This window comes from Rhododendron vialii, chromosome 13a, assembly GCF_030253575.1.
Source record: "Rhododendron vialii isolate Sample 1 chromosome 13a, ASM3025357v1".
Taxonomy (NCBI): Eukaryota; Viridiplantae; Streptophyta; class Magnoliopsida; order Ericales; family Ericaceae; genus Rhododendron; species Rhododendron vialii.
The window spans coordinates 24,830,134-24,856,295 of record NC_080569.1 but is presented as its reverse complement, the minus strand read 5'-3'; the positions used below and the strand labels follow the sequence as shown (position 1 = coordinate 24,856,295).

Genomic DNA, 26,162 nt, shown 5'->3' with positions numbered 1-26,162 from the left:
CTGTAGCTCTTCAGACATCAGAGTCTCCATACCAACAGCACTGTCGTCTTGGTCATCCCTCTCTTCAGAGTTTGAAGCACCTTGTGCCCTCCTGTCGTTCCATTAATAAGTTGGTTTGTGAGGTCTGTGAGTTTAGTAAACACCGTAGAGTCACTTTTTTACCTAGGCTTGAGCGTCGTGCGTCGCGTCCTTTTCAGTTAGTTCATTCAGACATTTGGGGGCCTATTCATGTGCCTAGTGTTTCTAGTTTTCAGTATTATGTTATTTTTGTGGATGACTTTTCTCGTCTTACATATCTTTATCTAATGAAAGAGCGGTCTGAATTGAAATCTGTTTTTAAAACTTTTTACATGGAAGTCAAAAATCAGTTTGATACTTGTGTTAAGATATTTCGTTCCGATAATGCCCGTGAATATTTTCACCATATTCTTTCTCATTTTTTCGATGATCATGGCATTATTCACCAATCGTCGTGCTCTCGGACTCCACAACAAAATGGAGTTGCTGAGCGCAAGATTCGGCACTTGTCCGAGGTTATGCGTGCCTTATTATTTCAAATGCAGGTTCCTAAGTCATATTGGAGTGACGCTGTTCTCACTGCATGTTATCTAATCAACCGTATGCCCTCTACGGTCTTAGGTGGTCAGGTTCCTCATACGGTCTTGTTTCCCGGTCGGCCTCTCCACTCTTTACCCCCTCGAGTTTTTGGGTGCACCAGTTATGTTCATGCTCTTGATCCTGATAGGAGTAAACTTGATCCTCGGTCTTTTAGGTGTATCTTTCTGGGATACTCACACACCCAGAAAGGCTATCGATGTTACTTTCCTACTTTACGTCGTCACTTTGTGTGTGCTGATGTCACGTTTAATGAGTCCTTACCATATTATTCGGACCCTGTTGCTATCAATGATCTTCTTACACTCGAGTCTGTGTTACCTATGGCTGTTCCTACTGGCACTGTTTCACCCCAACCTTTGCAGGTATATGTTCGTCGTTTCCCAGCATCAGCACCGCCACCGCCTCAGGCACCACCTCCGCCTACAGAGCCATTCCAGTCTGGCGAACTCTCAGTGCCCACGTCTCCGTCTTCTCCCCCGTCGCCGGATCCACCTGCTCCTCGATATCCGACTCGTGAGAATCGTCGTCCCCCGGCAAAATATGGTTTTTCTAATCTCTCTAGCACTTCTCATCCTATTTCTCGGTTTCTCTCTTATACTCATCTCTCTCCATCCCTTCGTGCTTTCACTACTACTGTTTCCTCCGTTTTTGTTCCTAAAACTGTTCAGGAGGCATTATCTCGGTCTGAGTGGCGGACAGCTATGGCGGATAAAATGTCTGCTCTTCATACTAATGGCACATGGGAGTTGGTTACTCTTCCTGCTGGGAAATCTACTGTTGGCTGTCGTTGGGTCTATACTGTCAAGTATCTACCTGATGGCACTATTGAGCGTCACAAAGCTCGCCTGGTTGCTAAAGGCTACACCCAAACTTATGGTGTTGATTATTCCGAAACGTTCTCTCCTGTTGCCAAGCTTGGCTCTGTGCGAATTCTTATTTCTCTTGCCGCCACTCTTGGCTGGCCGTTGTATCAGCTTGATGTCAAAAATGCCTTTCTCCATGGCGATCTCCAGGAGGAAGTCTATATGGAGCAACCACCTGGGTTTGTTGCTCAGGGGGAGCATCATAAGGTATGTCGTCTTCGCAAGGCACTTTATGGACTTAAGCAATCTCCTCGAGCGTGGTTTGGCAAGTTTAGTGAGGCTATTTTGAGATTTGGCATGCATCGAAGTCAATCAGATCATTCTGTGTTTTCCCTTATGTCGGCTCGAGGGAAAGTATTGCTCATTGTCTATGTAGATGACATTATTATTACTGGAGATGATCAGAAAGGGATTGGTGAGTTGAAACAGTTCTTACATAGTCAGTTTCACACTAAAGACCTGGGTAAGCTACGATATTTCTTGGGTATTGAGGTAGCAAGGTCAAAGGATGGGATTAGTTTGTCCCAGAGGAAATATGTGTTGGATATTCTAGAGGAGACAGGTTTGCTGGGAGCCAAACCTGTGGAGACTCCAATGGATCCTAATGTCAAACTTTGCGTTGATCAGGGGGAGGAATTTCCTCATCCAGACCAATATCGTCGTTTGGTTGGTAAGTTAAATTATCTTACCAATACACGTCCTGATATCTCATTTGCTGTTAGTATGGTGAGTCAGTTTATGTCTGCTCCTCGTCTTCCACATTGGGAAGCTTGTATTCGTATTGTGAAGTATCTTAAGGCTCATCCTGGACGTGGTTTATTTTACCGTTCCAATGGTCATTTGCGTGTTGAGGCATTTACTGATGCAGATTGGGCAGGGTCACCTTCTGATAGACGTTCAACAACTGGTTACTGTACATTTGTTGGTGGCAACTTAGTTACCTGGAAAAGTAAGAAACAGACAGTTGTTGCAAGGTCTAGTGCAGAAGCAGAGTATCGTGCCATGGCTCATACTACATGTGAAGTTGTTTGGTTGAGATCATTTCTTGAGGAGCTGGGATTTCGGGTGCAGTTACCCATTCCTATGTATTGTGACAATCAGGCGGCAATACATATCGCTTCGAACCCTGTGTTTCATGAGAGAACCAAACATATTGAGGTAGATTGTCATATCGTTCGAGAGAAGGTTGATGCTGGTGTGTTGGCTATGCCTTTTGTGTCCACAGGTGCTCAGATAGCAGATGTTTTTACCAAATCACTATTTAAATCTCGTTTAGAATTTTTATGTAACAAGCTGGGAATTTGTGATATCTATTCTCCAGCTTGAGGGGGAGTGTTAGAAGTGTTTATTAGAGAAAGTGGGTTTGTCCCACATCGTCTATCTTATGTATGTGTAACTCTCCAGAGTAATATAAATAAAGGTATATGTGTAAGGGTTCATTAACACCCTATACACTTTTCCTCATCTCTAATAACAATATTGTAACAATCCTTTTCCATAGACTCAAACCAACCAAAGCACTCACATGCTGATACAACCATAGCCCAATGCATGCCAATACCAATCAAGCGACCGTACCCTTGCCAAAGCCTATCTCTTTATTGTCAAACCCTCAAAATCAAACCGCTACTACTACATTTAGAAAAACCCACTTTCAACGATCAACTATGTACTCCCACTTTATATCCACGGGGTCGTCTCTGTGTTTTTTTTTTTTAGTTGAAGTTACGAAACATCAAAATCCTAACCGTTAATGAGTTCATAGGGTATTCATCTCCTAAAAAACATCAAGACATCCATAGGGTATTTCCTTAGACAAGCATAATTATTGACCTCTCCTAATAGAACATAACCAACTCTCCACTTGGATCTCAACCATAGGAGTTAAGGACCAATCAAACAACAACAATTCAAGACTACCCGGGATGTACCGAGTATTACAAGTAAGAAACTCTTGGCACACCCTCACACAGTTAAACTAGCCCATCCTCAATAACAAACTGAAGCAATCCTCAAAGTTACATTCTTAAGTCAACGTTCTCCAAGTAAACTACCACCAATACTAATTCTTCGTATTCAATGTCATCATACTCCACTAGATTACACCACCAACGTACTTGTAAAATAAGTGACCATGCAAATACCGAATAAAATTACGTGTGCCACATTCTCCTCTAATACCGTATCCAAAGTATACAGAAAAATTATGTTCCCACCGAATGACTATTATCTCCATAATACTATGCGCTATTGATGCACATCAAACAACAAAAATTCTTATAAAGGGCAGTCGGACTTTGGAGACTCAGACCTCCACTAAATGAACATGATACAAAATGAATGCAAAAGTATTTTTTTTTTTTTTAAACCTAGGCTCTGATACCACAATTGTCACACCCCGAAAATGAAAAGTGACCAGCCGTGTACGAAAAGGCTAACTCATAGAACACGTAGCCTAGAATAAAATAATTTGTCGAACAATAATAATTTTTTTTATTAAATACATCCAAAGCCAAATAAATCCCAATCATAAACATGGAGCAAAACCATCCCATGAACCAGCCAATAAAAATTTACCACCACCAATATAGTAATCCCATTTTACTCAAAAGCTATACAAAGTGCGGAAGCGATGATTAAAATCTTTATACTAAATGCAACATCCTATGGAGGTAAATAAAAAGAAACCCCCGAGATACCGCCAGAGTCCTTACCTAACTCCACAACTTACCTGAAAAAAAAGTTGGATAAAAATCCGTCAGCTGACGAGCTCAATGAATAGCAAGTATGTATATTAAATAAAGTTGAAAGCGAGGATGAAAATAATTTACCATTAAACATAATTTGGCATACGAGGTGTCCAACAGAATAATAAATTAATCAATGAAGCATTTAACCAATAAACATTCTTGGAGGTGATCACAACATGAACTCCATCAACAACGGGGAACCACAATCAAACAGTACAATGGCCAAAATAAATCTCACCAAAATTGGATCCAATATTATCGAACTTTGAGTCACCAGGGTCTCATGGTACTTTTCCCTAAGACGATCCGGCGAAAGAAAGTCCTTGAGCATTAGGGTCACCGACCTAATACGGTCTTTTTCCCAATGGCCAGGGTCACCAACACGAAGAGGAATAATTTTCCTAGACTTCCGAAATAAATGTTCTCATTAATATCCACCAAGTTCTCACCAAAAAGAATATTAACAATTGAAATAAAAAAATTCATCGCATGCCAATTTATAGAACTTATAAACAGTTTTGAGTCTCCGAATAACATTCATATAAATTTCTGCAGAAAATTCTTCTAAGTGAAACAAAGATATTTCAAAAATACGTAACATACTTAACTACTCACCTAGGTTCAAGCTAATGTAACCGAACAACGTGAAAAGAAGATAACCTGAACAACAAATCAATACCCATACGGTTACTATGGTGCCAAGTGTAACTTTAACTATCAATTTAGGCCTGATAAAGATTTCCAATTAACTGGCCTAAAAACCAACTCAACCTAAGCCAACAGAACATGACAAAACCCAAACCTGATACTCCCAGCCCAAGCATTTCATTCTTTTTCTTTTCTAGTTACGCACCATGAACAACAAACACCACACATGCAAGTCACCCAACTCACAATCACCGAGCCCCTCTCTCTCTCTCTCTCTCTCTCTCTCTCTCTCTCTCATCCACAAATTAAAACCCACGTAAAAATTCTATACCAGTGCTCATTAATGGACCCGATTGCTTCCTTGAAGAGGACAAGAGAGACAGGGGAATAAAATTACCTCAAATGAAAACCAAAGGAAATCTCCAGAGATATAACCCTAGTCTGTTGTGATTTTCTACTTTAGGCGTAACACTGTAAAACTACCCACTAACTCACAATACCTTTAAATCGTAGCTAATTAGTTAATTAACGTATAAATCCAACTGATATAGACTAACTAATGAAATTAATAATTATACATGTACCCTCAAACTAATAATTACGCACATAGTAACTATATTGCGCAGAAAAGAAAATTTCTAATTAGTACCGAAACCACAAAATCTTTTCCTTTTTTTTATTATAGAAATATAATTATAAGGAATAAGAATAGACGGGGTGTAACATCCTTATCAATCACATTGGACGAACTATGCACATACCTCTTCAACATCGATACATCAAAAACATTATGAACTTTGCCAAACAAGGCGGCAACGCCAAACGATAAACCACCTCACCATTCACCAATCCTCCCCAAAAACTTCAAATGGCTCAATAAGGCGAGGACTCAACTTTCTTTCTTTCTTTTTTCAAACTAATAACTCCTTTCCATAGGACAGCTTAAGCAATACCATATCTTTTATCGCAAACTCCAAATCCCTCCTAAGATTATCTGCATAATTTTTTTTTTTTTGGGTACTTTGAGTAGTTACAAACATTCCCCGAATAGTTTTTTTTTTTTATTCGCATCCTCCACATAGTCAGGTCTTCTAAAAATCCAACATCTCAATAGTTCATGTCATTAATCCTCTTCATTACACACCAACATACTTTTAAATAGGCAATCATAGCAGAGCACAAAACACTAATGAAATGTTTGAATAAGACCATCATAGCCAATTCTACCATATTCCCCAAACTCCAAAATTAATATTCCAAACCATAGTGCATCCTCCTATCCAATGTACACCTAATAAAAGACTACACCAGATCACATACAAAAATACATTTCATAGTTTTCCACCTAGACATTAACCACACTCAAGCCGAGCTTACTCAATGCACTCAGAACCACCAACCAAACAATCAATATAAGTTGCAACAAACATCAATGGATATCCCAAAAAAAACCTACCAACTCAAACAGACCCTAAATCTATAAAACTAAGTGCATCAGCAATGTCTAATAGTATATTCCTAAAGCTCCACCAATATAAAAATAACATTCAAAAATCTTCTCTCTTTTTTTTTTAACTAAAGTGATACATCAACGTTGAATATTTCATTTCTAGCTATCAAATTTTTCTTTCCCATCCAACTCCATAACAATCCAATTCTCAAAATACATATGGGTCCTCTTAAGGTAAGGGGTTTTTTTTTTTTTGGTAACATCTTACTACCGTCCTCAACTACGAATCAACAACAAATCGACAAGATTATCCCTAAAATTACATTCTAGTTTTACCCAAAAGGATTGCCCGGAAACAACAAAGAAAATTAACCAGTAGTCATGGAAAGAATAAAAAAAATTTCAGCCCAAATCAAGTAAGCCAAGCTCTAAGTATTCAACATCTACAATTGGTTACTCTGATCCATACAGCCACGAAAATCCAAAATTCTACTATCCAACTTCTTAATTCTGAAAGACATTAATATTTACCAAAGTATCACAAGTCCTATGGTGACCATACCGTCCAAACAACTTCATTGAACCATTCTCAAATAAATCTTCACGGGATTCCAACCAAATTATCAAATCCAAATTAAAAATTTAGGTAACAAGACTTTCATACTTCATACTAATCTCTCTCTCTCTCTCTCTCTCTCTCTCTCTCTCTCTCTCTCTCTCTCTCTCTCTCTCTCTCTCTCTCTCTCTCCAATTAAAACCCATGTAAAAATTTTATACCAGAGCTCATTAATGGACCCAATTGCTTCCTTGAAAGAGGACAAGAGAGACAAGGGAATAAAATTACCTCAAGTGAAACACAAAGGAAATCTCCACTGGCTGCAGCGTGCGGCTCTCTCAAAAAAATCAAAAGTTCTCGTTTCAATATTCTCTCCAAAGATTTAACCCTAGTCTGTTGTCATTTTCTACTTTAAGCATAAATTTGTAAAACTACCCACTAACTCACAATTCACCTAAAGTGTAGCTAATTAGTTAATTAACATATAAATCCAACTGATATAGACTAACTAACGAAATTATTAATAATTATACATGTACCCTCAAACTAATAATAACGCATATAGTAACTATAGTGCGCGAAAAAGAAAATTGCTAATTAGAACCTAAACCATAAAATCTTCTCCTTTTATTTTATTACAGAAATATAATTATTAGGAATAAGAAAAGACGGGGTGTAACATCCTTCCCCCCCGTAGAATAAATTTTATCCTTGAAATTGCATACTAACCTCAAGCATAAAAACATGGGTATTTTCTATGCATTTCCTCTTCACGCTAAAAAGTGACTTCATAATCCGAGTGCACACCACTGCTCTTTAACCAAATGATTTTTTTTTTCCCCGAATTGCCACTCTCTTCATATCAAGTATCTCAGTGGGTTGCTCATCATAGGTCAAATCAGTGTTTTAAATGGCGAAAGGCGCACCGAGGCGCAACGATCCCTTGGGGCTTTAGCGCAAAGCGCAAGGCGCGGCGCGCGCTTTATTGACGCGAAGCGCAAAAAAAAAAAAAAAAATTCTACGCAAGGCAAATTTTATTAGAACAAGTTTTCAACACAAATAAACACTTGTAAAACTTTCAAATGTCATAAAACATAACATGTCAATGGTTAAACGAAAGTACCAAACACTAAACATAATATATCATCCATGAAAAACTAACATAATAATGTATAGCCTTAGAGACATAACAAAAGGATTAAAGACAATAAAATCTAGAGGCATGCATAGGCATTACTAGAATTTTCAGATGTCATCTACAAATAACAAGTACAAATAAATACAACAAACTGAACAAATATTTTAAACAGAGCTGGAAACACAAAAAAAAAAAAAAGGTGAAAAAAAAAGAAAAAAAAAAAGCAAAAGGGGGTCCTACTACTGGAAAAAATGAAAAGAAAAAAGAAAAGGGAGGTTGTGACTGGAAAAAAAAGAAAAAAGAAAAGGGGGGGTCCTAGACAATCGGTGAAAATAGAAAGAAAATGAGGAAGAAGAAGGTGAGAGGAGGAGGAGGAAGCAAACGTGAGATGGTGAGAGGAGGAAGAAGAAGTTGTTACTTGGAGTCAACAATCAGAGAGAGAGAGGGAGACCAGAGAAGAAGAAGCTGGGTCCGATCGTTCGAGACTCTGAATCGTCGAAGAGGCTGTTGCTCGATCTGGTTTGTTGATTGAATAGGGCTCCCATCGATTTAAAGGAAGAAATTATTCAATGCATCGCGAACGTAAGACTGATTTTTACCTCACAGCAAAAAGCGCGCGCCTCAGCGCCTTGGCGCCTTGCGCTATAGCGCGCGCTTCAGCGCCTTTCTTGCGCCTTTGCGTTCTGCGCGCGCCTCAGCGCCTTGGCGCCTTGCGCTATAGCGCGCGCTTCAGCGCCTTTCTTGCGCCTTTGTGTTCTGCGCTATAGCCCATAGGTCCGAAGCGCAATCCTTGCGCTGCGCTGCGCCTCGCGCTATAGCGCGCGCTTCGCGCGCTTTTTAAATCACTGGGTCAAATCATCTTGAACATGAAGTGGCTCTTAATCAATCACATTGGACGAACTATGCACATACCTCCTCAACATCGATACATGAAAAACATTATGAACTTGGCCAAACAAGGCGACAACGCCAAACGATAAACCACCTCACCAATCCTTTCAAAAACCTCAAATGGCCCAATATGGCGAGGACTCAACTTTCTTTTCTTTTCTTTTTTCAAACTGATAACTCTTTTCCATAGGACAGCTTAAGCAATACCATATCTTTTATCGCAAACTCCAAATCCCTCCCAAGATTATCTGCATAATTTTTTTTTTCTGTACTTCAAGTAGTTACAAACCTTCCCCGAATAGTGTTTTTTTTTTATTCGCATCCTCCACATAGTCAAGTCCCAAAAATCATCATTCTCCAACCTTATGCCAACAGATAGGGAATCTATACTTTCGCCCGTACAAAGCCTCAAATGGAGCAACTCCCCAAACTCAAATGGTAAATCTTATTATATGCAATTTCCAACAACAGCAGTCGATCATCCCAATTTCCTTTCCACTCTAAGGTATATGCGTTCAATAAATACTCCAAAGTCTGCATAATCCTCACTTGATCATCGTTTTGCGGATCATAGGCAGAACTAAAATGTAAGCGAGTATCCATCACTATCAGAAAGGCACCCCAAAACTTAAACAAGGATCACAAACTGACACAATCAATACAGGTGCACCTTGGGATCTAATAATCTCTCTCACGTAAAACCGCGCCAAACGTTCCAAGGTTTATGTCATTTCAATAGCAACAAAATACTCTGACTTAGTGCGCGATAAACTACAAATCCCAAACTCGACATTCATGCATGTAAGAGTTCCAATCTCTTAACAACTCCGTATCACTCACATCAAGATAAAACAAATATATGTAGTTATCTGAAACTCCTAAAAGAATCATGCCTCCATAAGATGGAACATCTCGAATATCTAAGAACTCCAAAAATTTGCCAACCATTTAATATATACTGCCTAATTATGTCCAACATTAGTACTTCCAAGTGCATCTAATCTAGTTCCAACTTCCATGTGGACCACCGATGTTCAGAACCCGCCATACATTTTATAATTCAACCAATAAGATCACTTAAGCAAATGGTATCAGGTCTTCTAAAAATCCAACATCTCAATAGTTCATGTCAATAATCCTCTTCATTACACACCAACATACTTTTCAATAGGCAATCATAGCATAGCACAAAACACTAATGAAATGTGTGAATAAGACCATCATAGCCAATTCTACTATATTCCCCAAACTCCAAAATTAAAATTCCAAACCATAGTGCATCCTCCTATCCATTGTACACCTAATAAAAGACTATACCAGATCACATACTAAAAATCCATTTCTTAGTTTTCCACCTAGACGTTAACCACACTCGAGCCAAGCATACTCAATGCACTCAGAACCACCAACCAAACGATCAACATAAGTTGCAACAAACATCTATGGATATCCCAAAAAAAACTACCAACTCAAATAGACCCTGCATCTATAAAACTAAGTGCATCAGCAATGATTAATAGTATATTCGTAAAGCTCCATCAATATAAAAATAACATTCAAAAATCTTAACTTTTTATTACTAAAGTGATACGTCATCGTTGAATATTTCATTTCTAGCTATCAAATTTTTTTTTCCCATCCAACTCCATAATAATCAAGTTTTAAAAATACATATGGGTCCTCTTAAGGTAAGGGGGGGTTTTTTTTTTTTTTTGGTAACATATTACTACCGTCCTCAACTACGAACCAACAACAAATCGACAAGATTATCCCTCAAATTACATTCTAGCTTCACCTAAAATAATTGTCCAGAAACAACAAAGAAGATAATTAACCAGTAGTCATAGAAAGAATCAAAACAATTTCAGCCCAAATCAAGTAAGCCAAGCTCTAAGTATTCGACATCTACAACTGGTTACTACGATCCATACAACATCGAAAATCCAAAATTCTACTATCCAACTTCATAATTCTCAAAGAAATTAATATTTACCAAAGAATCACAAATCCTATGGTGACCATACCGTCCAAACAACTACATTGAACCATTCTCAAATAAATCTTCACGGGATTCCAACCAAATTATCAAATCCAGATTAAAATTTTAGGTAACAACACTTTCATACTTCATACTCTTCTCTCTCTCTCTCTCTCTCTCTCTCTCTCTCTCTCTCTCTCTCTCTCTCTCTCTCTCTCTCTCTCACATTAAAACCCATGTAAAAATTCTATACCGGTGCTCATTAATGGACCCATATGCTTCCTTGAAAGAGGACAAGAGAGACAAGGGAATAAAATTACCTCAAGTGAAACACAAAGGAAATCTCCACTGGCTGCAGCGTGCAGCTCTCTAAAAAAAATCAAAAGTTCTCGTTTCAATATTCTCTCCAGAGATATAACCCTAGTCTGTTGTGATTTTCTACTTTAAGCGTAACTTAGTAAAACTACCCACTAACTCACAATACCCCTAAATTGTAGCTAATTAGTTAATTAACATATAAATCCAACTGATATAGACTAACTAATGAAATTAATAATTATACATGTACCCTCAAACTAATAATAACGCATATAGTAACTATAGTGCGCAGAAAAGAAAATTGCTAATTAGGACCCAAACCATAAAATATTCTCCTTTTTTTTTTACTACAGAAATATAATTATTAGGAATAAGAAAAGACGGGGTGTAACATCCTTCCCCCCTTGGAATAAATTTTGTCCTTGAAATTGCATACTAACCTCAAGCATAAAAACATGGGAATTTTCTATGCATTTCCTCTTCACGCTAAAAAGTGACTTCATAATCTGAGTGCACACCACTGCTCTTTAACCAAATGATTTTTTTTTTTCCCCGAATTGCCTTTCTCTTCATATCAAGTATCTCAGTGGATTGCTCATCATAGGTCAAATCATCTTGAACATGAAGTGGCTCTTAATCAATCACACTGGACGAACTATGCACATACCTCCTCAACATCGATACATGAAATACATTATGAACTTGGCCAAACTAGGCGGCAACGCCAAAAGATAAACCACCTCACCAATCCTTTCCAAAACCTCAAATGGCCCAATATGGCGAGGACTCAACTTTCTTTTCTTTTCTTTTTTCAAACTGATAACTCTTTTCCATAGGACAGCTTAAGCAATACCATATCTTTTATCGCAAACTCCAAATCCCTCCTAAGATTATCTGCATAATTTTTTTTTTTTCTGTGTACTTCGAGTAGTTACAAACTTTCCCCGAACAGTGTTTTTTTTTATTCGCATCCTCCACATAGTCAAGTCCCAAAAATCGTCGTTCTCCAACCTCATGCCAGCAGATAGGGAATCTATACTTTCGCCCGTACAAAGCCTCAAATGGAGCAACTCCCCAAACTCAAAGGGTAAATCTTATTGTATGCAATTTCCAACAACGCCAGTCGATCATCCCAATTTCCTTTCCACTCTAAGGAATATGCGCTCAATAAATACTCCAAAGTCTGTATCCTCTCACTTGATCATCGTTTTGCGGATCGTGGGCAGAACTAAAATGTAAGCGAGTATCCATCACTGTCAGTAAGGCACCCCAAAACATAGACACAAAACAAGGATCACGAACTGACACAATCAATACAGGTGCACCATGGGGTCTAATCATCTCTCTCACACAAAACCTCGCCAAACGATCCAAGGTTTATGTCATTTCAATGGCAACAAAATACCCTGACTTAGTGCGGGGTAAACTACAAATCCCAAACTCGACATTCATGCATGTAAGAGTTCCAATCTCTTAACAACTCCGTATCACTCACATCAAGATCAAACAAATGTATGTAGTTATCTGAAACTCCCAAAAGAATCATGCCTCCATAAGATTGAACATCTCGAATATCCAAGAACTCCAAAAATTTGCCAACCATTTAATAGTTACTGCCTAATTATGTCCAACATTAGTACTTCCAAGTGCATCTAATCTAGTTCCCACTTCCATGTGGACCACCGATGTTTAGAACCCGCCATACATTTTATAATTCAACCAATAAGATCACTTAAGCAAATGGTATCAGGTCTTCTAAAAATCCAACATCTCAATAGTTCATGTCAATAATCCTCTTCATTACACACCAACATACTTATCAATAGGCAATCATAGCATAGCACAAAACACTAATTAAATGTTTGAATAAGACCATCATAGCCAATTCTACCATATTCCCCATACTCCAAAATTAATATTCCAAACCATAGTGCATCCTCCTATCCAATGTACACCTAATAAAAGACTATACCAGATCACATACTAAAATCCATTTCTTAGTTTTCCACCTAGACGTTAACCACACTCGAGTCAAGCATACTCAATGCACTCAGAACCACCAACCAAACGATCAACATAAGTTGCAACAAACATCTATGGATATCCCAAAAAAAAACTACTAACTCAAATAGACCCTGAATCTGTAAAACTAAGTGCATCAGCAATGCCTAATAATATTTTCGTAAAGATCCATCAATATAAAAATAAAATTCAAAAATCTTCTTCTTTTTTTTTTACTAAAGTGATACGTCATCGTCGAATATTTCATTTCTAGTTATCAAATTTTTCTTTCCCATCCAACTCCATAATAATCGAGTTTTAAAAATACATATAGGTCCTCTGAAGGTAAGGGGGTTTTTTTTTGGTAACATCTTACTACCGTCCTTAACTACGAACCAACAACAAATCAACAAGATTATCCCATAAATTACATTCTAGCTCCACCTAAAATGATTGTCCAGAAACAACAGAGAAGATAATTAACCAGTAGTCATAGAAAGAATCAACACAATTTCAGCCCAAATCAAGTAAGCCAAGCTCCAAGTATTCGACATCTACAATTGGTTACTATGATCCATACAACCTTGAAAATAAAAAATTCTACTATCCAACTTCTTAATTCTCAAAGAAATTAATATTTACCACCAAAGTATCACAAATCCTATGGTGACCATACCGTCCAAACAACTTCATTGAACCATTCTCAAATAAATCTTCACGGGATTCCTACCAAATTATCAAATCCAGATTAAAATTTTAGGTGTGATTTTCTACTTTAAGCGTAACTTTGTAAAACTACCCACTAACTCACAATACGCCTAAATTGTAGCTAATTAGTTAATTAACGTATAAATCCAACTGATATAGGCTACCTAATGAAAAGAAATTAATAAGTATACATGTACCCTCAAACTAATAATAACACACATAGTAACTATATTGAGCAGAAAAGAAAATTGCTAATTTGGACCCAAACCATAAAATCTTCACCTTTTTTTTATTACAGAAATATAATTATTAGGAATAAGAAAAGACAGGGTGTAACATCCTTCCCCCCTTAGAATATATTTCGTCCTTGAAATTGCATACTAACCTCAAGCAAACAAACATGGATATTTTCTATGCATTTCCTCATCACACTCCAAAGTGACTTCATAATCCGAGTGCACACCACCGCACTTTAACTGAATGATTTTTTTTTCACCGAAGTGCCTTTCTCTTCATATCAAGTATCTCACTGGGTTACTCATCATAGGTCAAATCATCTTGAACATGAAGAGGCTCTTAATCAATCACATTGGACGAACTATGCACATACCTCCTCAACATCGATACATCAAAAGCATTATGAACTTCGCCAAACAAGGCGGCAACGCCAAACGATAAACCACCTCACCAATCCTTTCCAAAACCTCAAAGGGCCCAATATGGCGAGGACTCAACTTTCTTTTCTTTTCTTTTTTTCAAACTGATAACTCCTTTCCATAGGACAGCTTAAGCAATACCATATCCTTTATCGCAAACTCCAAATCCCTGCTAAAATTATCTGCATAATTTTTTTTTTTTTTGTGTACTTCGAGTAGTTACAAAACTTCCCCGAATAGTTTTTTTTTTTTTTATTCGCATCCTCCATACAGTCAGGTCCCAAAAATTGTCATTCTCCAACCTCATGCCAACAGATAGGGAATCTATAATTTCGCCCGTACAGAGTCTCAAATGGAGCAACTCCCCAAACTCGAATGTTAAATGTTAACATATGCAATTTCCAACAAAGGCAGTCGATCATCCCAATTTCCTTTCCACTCTAACGTAGATGCGCTAAATAAATACTCCAAAGTCTGTATAATCCTCTCACTTGATCATCGTTTTGCGAATGGTAAGCAGAACTAAAAAGCGAGCGAGTATCCATCACTATTAAGGCACCCCAAAACTTAGACACAAAACAAGGATCACAAACTCACACAATCAATACAGGTGCACCTTGGGGACTAATAATCTCTCTCACGCAAAACCGTGCCAAACGATCCGAGGTTTCTGTTATTTCAATAGAACAAAATACCGACTTAGGGCGCGATAAACTACAAATCCCAAACTCGACATTCATGCATGTAAGAGTTCCAATCTCTTAACAACTCCATATCACTTACATCAAGATCAAACAAATGCATGTAGTTATCTGAAACTCCTAAAAGAATCATGACTCTATAAGATTGAACATCTCGAATATCCAAGAACTCCAAAAATTTGCCAACCATTTAATAGTTACTGCCTAATTATGTCCAACATTAGTACTTCCAAGTGCATCGAATCTAGTTCCAACTTCCAAGTGGACCACCGATATTTAGAACCCGCCATACATTTTATAATTCAACCAATAAGATCACTAAAGCAAATGGTATCAGGTCTTCTAAAAATCCAACATCTCAATAGTTCATGTCATTAATCCTCTTCATTACACACCAACATACTTTTCAATAGGCAATCCTAGCAGAGCACAAAACACTAATTAAATGTTTGAATAAGACCATCATAGCCAATTCTACCATATTCCTCAAACTCCAAAATTAATATTCGAAACCATAGTGCATCCCCCTATCCAATGTACACCTAATAAAAGACTATACCAGATCACATACTAAAATCCATTTCTTAATTTTCCACCTAGACGTTAACCACACTCGAGCCAAGCATACTAAATGCACTCAAAACCACCAACCAAACGATCAATTTAAGTTGCAACAAACATCTATGGATATCCCAAAAAAAAATACTAACTCAAACTGTCCCTAAATCTATAAAACTAAGTGCATCAGCAATGCCTAATAGTATATTTGTAAAGCTCCATCAATATAAAAATAACATTCAAAAATTTTCTCTTTTTTTTTTTACTAAAGTGATTTGTCAACATTGAATATTTCATTTCTAACGATCAAATTTTTCTTTCCCATCCAACTCCATAATAGTTGAGTTTTAAAAATACATATGGGTCCTTTTAAGGTAAATAGTTTTTTTTTTGGTAACATCTTACTACCGTCCTCAACTACGAACCAACAACAAACCGACAAGATTATCCCTAAAATTACATTCTAGCTTCACCTAAAATGATTGTCCGGAAACAACAGAGAAGATAATTAACCAGTAGTCACGGAAAGAATCAAAACCATTTCAGCCCAAATCAAGTAAGCCAAGCTCTAAGTATTCGACATCTACAATTGGTTACTATGATCCATACAACCTCGAAAATCCAAAATTCTACTATCCAACTTAATTCTCAAAGATATTAATATTTACCAAAGTATCACAAGTCCCATGGTGACCATACCGTCCAAACAACTTCATTGAACCATTCTCAAATAAATCTTCACCGGATTCCAACCAAATTATCAAACCCAAATTAAAATTTTAGGTAACAAGAATTTCATACTTCATACTAATATCTCTCTCTCTCTCTCTCTCTCTCTCTCTCTCTCTCACATTAAAACCCATGTAAAAATTCTATACCAGTGCTCATTAATGGACCCGATTGCTTCCTTGAAAGAGGACAAGAGAGACAGGGAAATAAAATTACCTCAAGTGAAACACAAAGGAAATCTCCATAGGCTGCAGCATGCGGCTCTCTCAAAAGAATCAGAAGTTCTCGTTTCAATATTCTCTCGAGAGATATAACCCTAGTATGTTGTGATTTTCTACTTTAAGCGTAACTTTGTAAAACTACCCACTAACTCACAATACCCCTAAATTTTAGCTAATTAGTTCTAGTTGGAGTTTATTGACCAAAAAATTAAAGTTTTTCAACAGAAGATTTTTTGATTTCCAATCAATCAGAACAAACACTGCAGATTCTGTGTGCCAAAAAATGCTAGAGAGATTTAGTAAATTTTACATGTCGCCATTCAAAGAAGAAATGAAAATGAAGTGAGCAATCTCTTGTTTTCGTCTACAAATTAATGTGTTGTAATAAAATCTTATGTAGCATGTCAAATTCTTTATTCAATAACGTTGTGAACTCAGAAGGCTAACAACATATAGGTTCTTTAATGAAATTACAAAGCCAGGTACATGACTTTGTGTCTACTGAAACAAATTGGAGTTCACGACCCATAGCATCTTCCTTTTGGTCATCTTTCACTTTCATTGATTTATCTTTGGAGTGTGATCATGAATGTTGATCTATCGATTACCATCAAAGCAGACAAGGAAAATGCAATCTGTGAAACTTTCTCAATGGGGATCAAAAACAATTCATCTAGCATCTTAAGTGCAATAACTGTTAAGCATGAACAACTCAGTTATGATTCAAACTCACCATTAGATTACCAAGTTTAAGGAAAGCTTACCGTTTGAAATCGAGAGAACTTCAGCAGGATGGGATTCTGGGCAGTGGACAGCAGCAAACGAAGAACGGTACTCATGGATTTAGTGGGTACTGTGGAGCCACAAATCTGTTGTCGTGGCCGTTGTTTGTGATGTTGATAAAATATAACATTTTATGCCGTTGTGAGTACTGAATCTTCGGTATTGTTGGTGGACAAGGATTTTTTGGGGTACAGAGAGGACGCTCTGATTTGGGGGCGCAAGAGTGGAGCGTCGTTAATGTTTCCTTTCTGATTTGGGTCTTTTGAAATCGGTGTGAGAAAACAGTTAAGACTTCCATTTCATCTGGGTGGGTCAGTTATTCCAGGTGTTTAGAAGGGGTATTTTGGAAGGTAAAGTGTGGGAAACACTTTAATAGTCTTCGCGTTTTGAAATTTTTATAAGTAGAGTAGATACAGAGGCCAGACAATTTCTCCGATTTTGATGCAAGTGGTGGTCGTTACTATCTACCCGAGGCGCCATCCAAACCAAAGATGGCATGCCATGAAAATCAAAATGGCAAAAGAACTAACAAATAGGAACCAAAACCAAGAGTTACTCGATAGATTGTTACTCCCATAGAATATCCCAAAAAAATGTATGAACTACCAAAAACTGTAGCATACAGGTCTCACACTACGCTACATAGTAAATCAAAATGGTTCACCTCTCTAAAACCATGAAATGTGGACTGGATGTTTATCAACACAATAAAGTAGTTGAAGGTCCAAGTTTTTTATTTTATTTAGTTGAACAGCAAGTTGTTGAAGGTCCTAAGTAATCTACTTGGAATGTCGAGCATAGTTAAATCAGGAAATTAGGAAGAACAGAAAAAATTAGAGGCAAAGTTAAGAAAATAAAGCGTCAATTACCACACGTACAAAAATGTAGTACCTCATGAGCTAACAACACTCTAGCCCATTCCTCGTTCTTCCACCCAACAACTGATTTTTCCTATTCAATTCATTAACATCCTACAAAGAACAGAGAATTTTCATAAGAAGTCATGGGACTCAAAAGCTGCCATGATCATGAAACCTCGGTGGACAAAAAAATACAAACCTCAACTATTAGTCCCTAAGCCTTTTCCCTTTTTGGCAATATTTATAATCAAACTTTGAATATGTCTAAAGAGCCATAGCCATGCATACCTGTTCATAGTATCAGCAAAAAGATAAGGGTAATGCAATTCAGAGTACCGAGCAAAAAAATAAAAATGCAATTCGGACTTCATTATCTATAGTAGAGCAATAATAATAGCAATACTTCTTTTGCTGCAGAAAAATGACAAACCCAACATAATCGAATGTTTTGATCAAAGCTTTTTACCGACCTTTGATCAAAGCTTTACAAACTCAACAAAAAAAAAGCCCTAATAATGGAAAATCGAATGATTTGATCAAAGCTTTTTACCTGCTTGAGGATTTTTTTAGAATGGTTGAAGAGAAGCTGCCACCGGTTGGAGTGGAAGACGATAATGGCAGATGGCTCCGACAACGATTCGGAAGAGTCTGTAGGGGACGATATATGTGAGACGATGAATCAACTCACCGAAAGGTCAAGGGGACCAAACAAAAAGGGGTTTTCTGGCCCCGGCCTTGCGCACGTTCGCCTCACGCTCCCCCGACTCCAACGCGCGGCGCCACCCCTGGCCGGTGCTCGCCGACCACACCGCCTTCCTCCCGGCCCGACACCCTCGCCGTCGCCTCCTACCGCGTCCGCAAGAACGCCTCCTACTTCCGCCGTGCTCGCCTTCTCGATCCTCTCCCACCCGTTCTCTCTCCTCACGCTCGTCTCCTCCTTGCCGCCTGACTCCTACACCCCGTCTTCGTCTACGGCCGCACCCTCACCAGCGTCGGGTCGCTGCTCCTGTGGGGCGCGCTTGTTTAGGGTTCCAGAGGACTTGATTCTCGATGATCAAGAGCAGATCTGTTTCCCTTCAATTGTGAGAGAGAGAGAGAGAGAGAGAGAGAGTCGTTTGAATTTTTTGAAGGACAGCAAGAGACCCGCTGATCGGGATGCTTTTGAGAGAGAGCGGCAAACGTCATAAATGATCCTTTGTTTTTTTTCCGGTCAAACGGAAATTGTCAAAAATGATCTAACCGTTGATCCGCTGATCCCCACTCACCAATAAGGAAAGTGAACTTGATGGGTTTCAAAATAGGAAATAATGGATCTAAGACAAAATCCCCTAAAAACAAAAACAATGATCGAAAAAAACTATACAAATCTTGTCATTTAAAGGGTTTATTGGGGCAATCGTTTGGATATTTGTGGGGTCAAATTCATACAAGTAATCAAAACCTATAACAATAGTTGAGAAATTTTTTAAATGAGGACTAGTTCTTCTGAACTTAAAAAGAAATTAAATTGGTTTTGTCCTTATTTGAATTTTTTTTGCATTTGTTAGTTTTTTGCCCAACTTTTGTGGATTATTGATTCGTCTCGACGAGAAAAATCGGAAGAGTAAAAAAAAATTTACTTTTACCCTAGTATTTTAGGAAATATCCACTTTCTAGATAAATACGTCAACTTATTTTGCTAAAAAATGATTATTTCTCAAAATACTTGAGTAAAACTATAAAAAAAAAAATTTACTTTTTCGATTTCTCTCGTCGATAATAATCAATAATCCACAAAAATTTGGCATAAAATTAACAAATGCAAAAAAAAATTTAAATAAAGACAAACAACTTTAATTTTTTTTAAGTTCACAAGAACTCACCCTAAGTGGGGTCAAATAACACTGGCCCTAGTTGGCTCCACCCTTGACTAGAAGGCACGGCAAAATGTTGCGGAAGGCATGAGAAATTAATACTTTAAAATTGCACTACAAATTTAACAAGTAAACGTAATATTTTCACCGAAATAATGCATAACATCTTCAAAATAGCAGAAAGTTTTCAAAATTAGTCATTGTATCGTAATATTACCACTTTTCTAATCCAAGAAAATCATACTATTCTATTCCAAGAGAAATGAGAGAGGGTGTGCAGTTTCCACCCTCACCATATGGAGTGCCTGACCAACTGGCCCCTAAGACCAACTTCTAAGAGCATCTCCAGCAATGTAATCATAATTCTAGCCATTTATCATAGAATTTTTCTCTTGGCTAGCCAAAAAACATGTCCACCACCCTACAGCCTCAATAAAAACGTCAACAAAGTAAAAGAAATAAAAATTTCAAATGGGCGCGTGACCAACACACACGAGAATAGATCTAACTCTCTCTCACGCACGGCCTTTGATCGGCGCGTGAGAGCTCCAGTGACCTCAGTTGCCGATGGGATCAGTGGCGTTGGAATCGTCTCGATGATATCTACAATCCTTTGGGCTCAAAACGATTTTAGGATTAAGTCCCCGTTAAAGCCACTGTCGCCGGAAAACGGTGAGTAGCAACCATCTTCAATCTGTCTGGCGAAGCAAGCCTTCATACTCGCTCAGACAAGCAAGGGGGCTGGAGCGAGGGGGGCAGTTGGCGAGTTCGTGGCAAGGCTACTGGGAACTCGATTTTGATGGTTTCGCTCGGGAATCTGTCTCGCCGAAGGAAATGGCTACACTGCTAGAGATGCTCTGATAGTATCACCCCTAGAGTATTCACAATGATTAGTATAATCAAAAGTAAAATATTTTTAAAATTAACAATGTTGGTGCAAAATACTACTTACAATGTTATAATCAAACTTAATAAACTCCTTAGAAAAAATCAAATTTTGGATTTTGGATAGCCAAAACTAGCAACCTTTTGACAATAACTAAATTTAATAGATCCTACATATTCTCAATCAAATACACCAATCATTATACAAAAATGTTATATCTCTCTTCCCTTTTCCTCTCTCTTTTTTTTCGAACAATATTTTCCAAAAAATAGTTTCAGAAACTATATATTTTTCTATTTCTAGTAAATAAGTACTCCATCCGTCCCTAAATAAGTGTCCGGTGCGCAAAACTAGGCCTTCAAAAAGATGCGTTTGTTTCGTTAAAAAAATTAATTTTTTTTCACAAATCAATAGATAGCAATGAGTTCTATTAGATTGTAAAAAAAATTAAATTTTTCAATGAAAAATATGCATGTTTTGTAAAGCCTAATTTTGCGCGCTGGACACTTATTTAGGGACGAAGGGAGTAGTTTTTATTAGCTTCAAAACTATTTTAAAAAACTATTTTATATTGTTCACAATTTTTAGTTTTTTTGTAGTTTGAAAATATGATATGACAAGTTTTGACTATCCAATTTTAATTATACAATTGTAGATATCTGCATTGCTAATCTTAGCAATCTCGTAAATGAATAATCAAAAGCTGATGTGACAATTTTTGGTTTTACATCAATTTTTTCGTCAAAAACATTGGTTACTTTTTCGTCCTTATCCAAATTTTTTCTTGAATTTTTTAGGTTTGCGTCATTTTTTTTGAATTTTTAGTTCATCTCAAGGAGAGGAATTGAAAAAGTAAAAATTTATGAACCAAACTCAAAATTTTGTAAATAAACTCATAATTTTTTACTTTTTCAATTCTTCTCACCGACACAAATTGATAATCCACATAAATTCAACGCAAAAAAAAAAAAAACACAAATGTATAAAAAGAAAGAATAAAGACAAAAAAGAAAAAAGAAAAAAGAAGAAGCCATGTAACTTATTAAGCCCAATCAGTCATCATCGTCACTGCAAAAAACTACTCTTCCTTTGTCCCAATTTGTTTTTCTAATATTGGAAATCCAACTCATTTATGGAGCATAATGATTATACCCAAAAGTAGTTTACTTTTCAATATATTTACCCTTCAATTTTTTTGAAAAGTTAATTTATTTCAAAAAGTAATGGCAAAAAGGAAATTTTATCCGTTTACGAGTCAAACGGACAAACAAATTTGGACAAAACAAAGTTAAAAAATGGACAAACAAATCGGGACGGCAGGAGTACATAGGAGCAACATTTTTAACATCTCTCAGTAAAGGGGGACATGGTAGAATTCCCCACAACACATCCATATAGGTGCATGCAACTTTATTCATGCCCAATCGCAAGTACCTTAAGAAGATAGCAGCTCTGATTCTCAACACTTGAACAGTTAAGCATCACAAGATCATTTCTAGACTGTAAGTTAAAAATGGCCTCGGGCTATCCTACTCCAACCAAAGATCAGTCAAAAAGGGACACCAGGCTCTGGCTCCAACCAGAGATCATTGTTAAAACCACATGGACTCGTTAGTTGGCCGTCTGGCCACCAGAGTTCATGCTGTGGAACTGTGAATCCAGGATCAACAAACATCTCTAATTGGAAATCTTGATTCTCCACGTACAAGTTCTCCGCCGACAACAGCTGCTCCCACAAACTTGGGGCTTCTTCAAATGTTTCTGATCCATGATCTTCCTCCGTGTTTTGATTTTCTGTATGCCCAAAATCAAGACCAGCACCAGCTGGTGCTGATTCTCCATCTGACGTGGAAGATTCTGGAGCATTATTTGGAAGCAAGAGGTTCGATATGGGTAAATTTCTTTGCTTTGATCCAGCACTGGACGCAGATGATTGAGTCCGCGAACGTTTCTTGAGGTGGCCATGCCAGTGATTTTTTATTTCGTTGTCGGTTCTTCCTGGTAGTGCTGCTGCCATTGCAGACCATCTGGAAATGAAACCAGAAAAAGACATCGAGAAATTGAAAGTAGTATCTCCGACAATTAATCTAAGAAAACATAGAACTTCTAACAAAATCTGTTGTACGTACTATCAACTATTCCAGGATGACCAAAACATACTCGTACATAATTTCTTAGTGCACTTCAAAACTATATAAATGCCGGTAAAGAGAAGAGAAATGAGTATCATAGTAGGTAGAATCAATCCTCTGTAAACTCCAAACCTCAATTTCGGAGACAAAGACAGAATTTTCATCCAGAGAGGGCAGAACCTTTATCTAAAGAGATAAATGGAATCTTTCCTATTCTACAGTCGACAAAAACAACAAAACGTGAAGAAAAATAAATAACTATATTACAAGGGAGAAAATGGAAGAAACTCTACAAAAAAAAAAAAAAAAGGTAATAATTATAGCTTTCAAATAATGAGTGGTGGCAGTCAGAAGATTTATTTATATCTTAGGGGCAATGTTGTGAAAATTGAAAAACTTTTGAAGTCATATGCAGAAGGACAAATATTAACAACTCCGCCAATGGGATTAATTGACCTCAACTTGTATCAACATAGCTCTGCCCGTAATCACTACCAATGGTGTTTTTTATTTTGACATCGAGGCTGAAAAGATCTTGCGATAAACATTTTTCATGCATGCTAAAGTACTTGGCTATCACGTATCGTTATTGTACTTCCTCTCGCTAATTAAAAAACTAGCACACCTTCATAAATCCTCAGTTTATCATCTACATGGTGGCCTGATCATCAAATCATGTACGGATAAATATGCAAGCACCAGACATTACTTCGTTTTCAGTTTCCGGTCATAACATAGAAATATCATATGCACGGTATCAATAGCTGAGACATCAACACACAATCTTCACAGTTTAAATATATGGGCAAAAAAGTTACTTGTGAGGGTTATCGCAACTGTTGATATTCCCATGGGACTGAAGGAAACAATATGATCCTGAATTTCCTCATATATTCACACCATAGCCAATACATAAAACCCTCATCTTGGGTATTTGACCGAGACAACCCAAACCAGAACAAGACTCTGAAATAGTGAAGAGCTTAACCACAAATTGAAGATTTGCTGTAATGGTATATGCCTATATATTATAAGGTTATATGAAACTCAAATTTCCAGAAATCTTACGGGAGAGAGATAAATGAATAATAGGAATTCAGAATGCTTACTTATTTCCCAGCATTTCTTGCATTCTGCATATGGTTTCTTCTTCTTCTCTTGTGAAGTTCCCACGCTTGATATCCGGCCTCAGATAATTCATCCACCGAAGTCTACAACTCTTCCCAGACCTTGACAGACCTGGAAAATTAAAGAGGAATGAATACATGCACATGCACCTAACCAAATAAACATGAGGAATAGAAACCATAAAAGCAAAAGATATTCTGAAGAAGAGTTTACAACCATTTACATGGTTTTATCCTACCAGCTGGCTTTGGCATCTGTCTCCAGTTCCAGATGCCGTATCTCTTGATATAAGCCATCAACTTCTGATCTTCTTCGGGGCTCCACTGACCTTTATTCAAAGTATCCTTCTCATAGCAATGAGCCCTCCCCATCTCTATGGGACTATCCCCCATTAACTTGGCTTTACCAACCACGAGTCTCTTTTATAAGTAGTAGAGTGTTATCTATAATCTGGTTTAGTACTTCACAAGTTACCAAACTTCTCCGAAGGATGCGATTGTTTTCAAGGGAAATTTCGAAGTTCCATCATTGAACATGTGGTCAATGTTTTTTGTTTCTTGTTTTTTTTGATAAAGTCAATGTTTTTTGTTGTTTCCTTAGTTCCCATTTGGAGGTGTGTCACTAGATAAACCTCCCCCAATACAGTATTCACTGCCACTCATTGTCTCCATTTGCACATAACACCTAGGGCATACAAGGCTAAGAGTACGAGGAGGGCAACATCTTAATGACAGCAGTCTTATGTTAGTGATTCACCTTAAATAACTGCACAAGCATGCACTTGATTCGGTTCTATTTACAAAATACCAAGTCTATAATAGTTACGTCTTTGTTGAACCATCACATGAGTGAAGTTTGATTTAGATCACTGCTCAACAAATCCTAGGAACGTGTCGGTAGTTCCCTGCTGTCAATGCCCCATTTCTACTCTGTTCACATGTCGAGTTGTGAACTTTAATATTGTACAACTAGATATGTTGAAGATCTTCAGGGGTTTACGACAAACTGAACAATAGACTACTAGAGACGCATCAGCATGCAAGCACATTACCAATTATGGGAACATACAACAAAAATATGCATCGCATTATAAATGTGTTGCCATGAGTGAATGATAAGCTAACCCACCTCCTTTTACCATGCATCATACCAAGATGGTTCAAAGACATGGACTGTAAAAGCACAACACCACTAGGTATAAAATGAGGACAAAAGATAAATACAACAACGTAGGCGACTTAGAAAATCTTTTATCTTAGTTTAAGTTAATATTGGAGCGATCAGAATTCGAACATGCCGCGTTTTACTGGGAAGGATCAAATTAACCATGGGAACAAATCTTCGGGGCTTATCACCTTCTTTAACATTTTCCTTGTTTAGATTACCAAACAAAAAAAAAAACCCCATTTCCCATGTTTAATCTAGCAATAAAGTTGCATAGGTATGAATGGCCATTATAGGGATGAAACTAGTAGTTTAGATGCAAAATCTTGCACACATTATTAAGTGGGAAAACCATTTTCACCGTTTTTTAGTATTATATATGATTTCAGAAGCTTAATTGTCAAAACAGTTCTTTGAGTTGACGACAATCTCAATCGCTAATTACCAATAGTCAGCGTTGCATTTTGCAGCATGTTATACGTGCATGAAGCGTTTTGCTTTATTCTACATAACTAAAGCTAAAGAATTCAAGTTTTGATCAATGGTCAAAACATAGCAGGGTGGTCCATCTA

General features: G+C 37.3%; 1 protein-coding gene and 1 long non-coding RNA gene across 6 annotated transcripts in view; both read right to left on the bottom strand.

Annotated features, from left to right (window-relative positions):
* LOC131313129 (uncharacterized) overlaps nt 1–19,670 on the bottom strand; it is a 35,014-nt gene extending 15,344 nt beyond the window's left edge. For 3 of the 5 annotated variants that reach the window (XR_009196078.1, XR_009196080.1, XR_009196082.1), the window contains exons 1-3: nt 18,978–19,669; nt 18,627–18,715; nt 16,780–18,538 (exon numbers count right to left, since the gene is read on the bottom strand). This is a non-coding gene — a long non-coding RNA (uncharacterized LOC131313129). Of the gene's footprint in view, nt 1–16,779; nt 18,539–18,626; nt 18,716–18,977 lie in introns of all 5 variants that reach the window. The other 2 variants (XR_009196081.1, XR_009196079.1) reach the window with 2 other exon arrangements.
* Nucleotides 19,671–22,487: 2,817 nt separating this feature from the next.
* LOC131313128 (transcription factor MYB4-like) lies at nt 22,488–25,622 on the bottom strand. Its single transcript, XM_058341253.1, has 3 exons — nt 24,665–25,622; nt 24,408–24,537; nt 22,488–23,193 (listed from the first exon to the last, which is right to left on the bottom strand). The coding sequence occupies exons 1-3, from the start codon at nt 24,816–24,818 to the stop codon at nt 22,716–22,718; spliced, it is 762 nt and encodes a 253-aa protein (XP_058197236.1). The 5' UTR covers nt 24,819–25,622; the 3' UTR covers nt 22,488–22,715.
* Between the last annotated feature and the right edge of the window lie 540 nt (nt 25,623–26,162).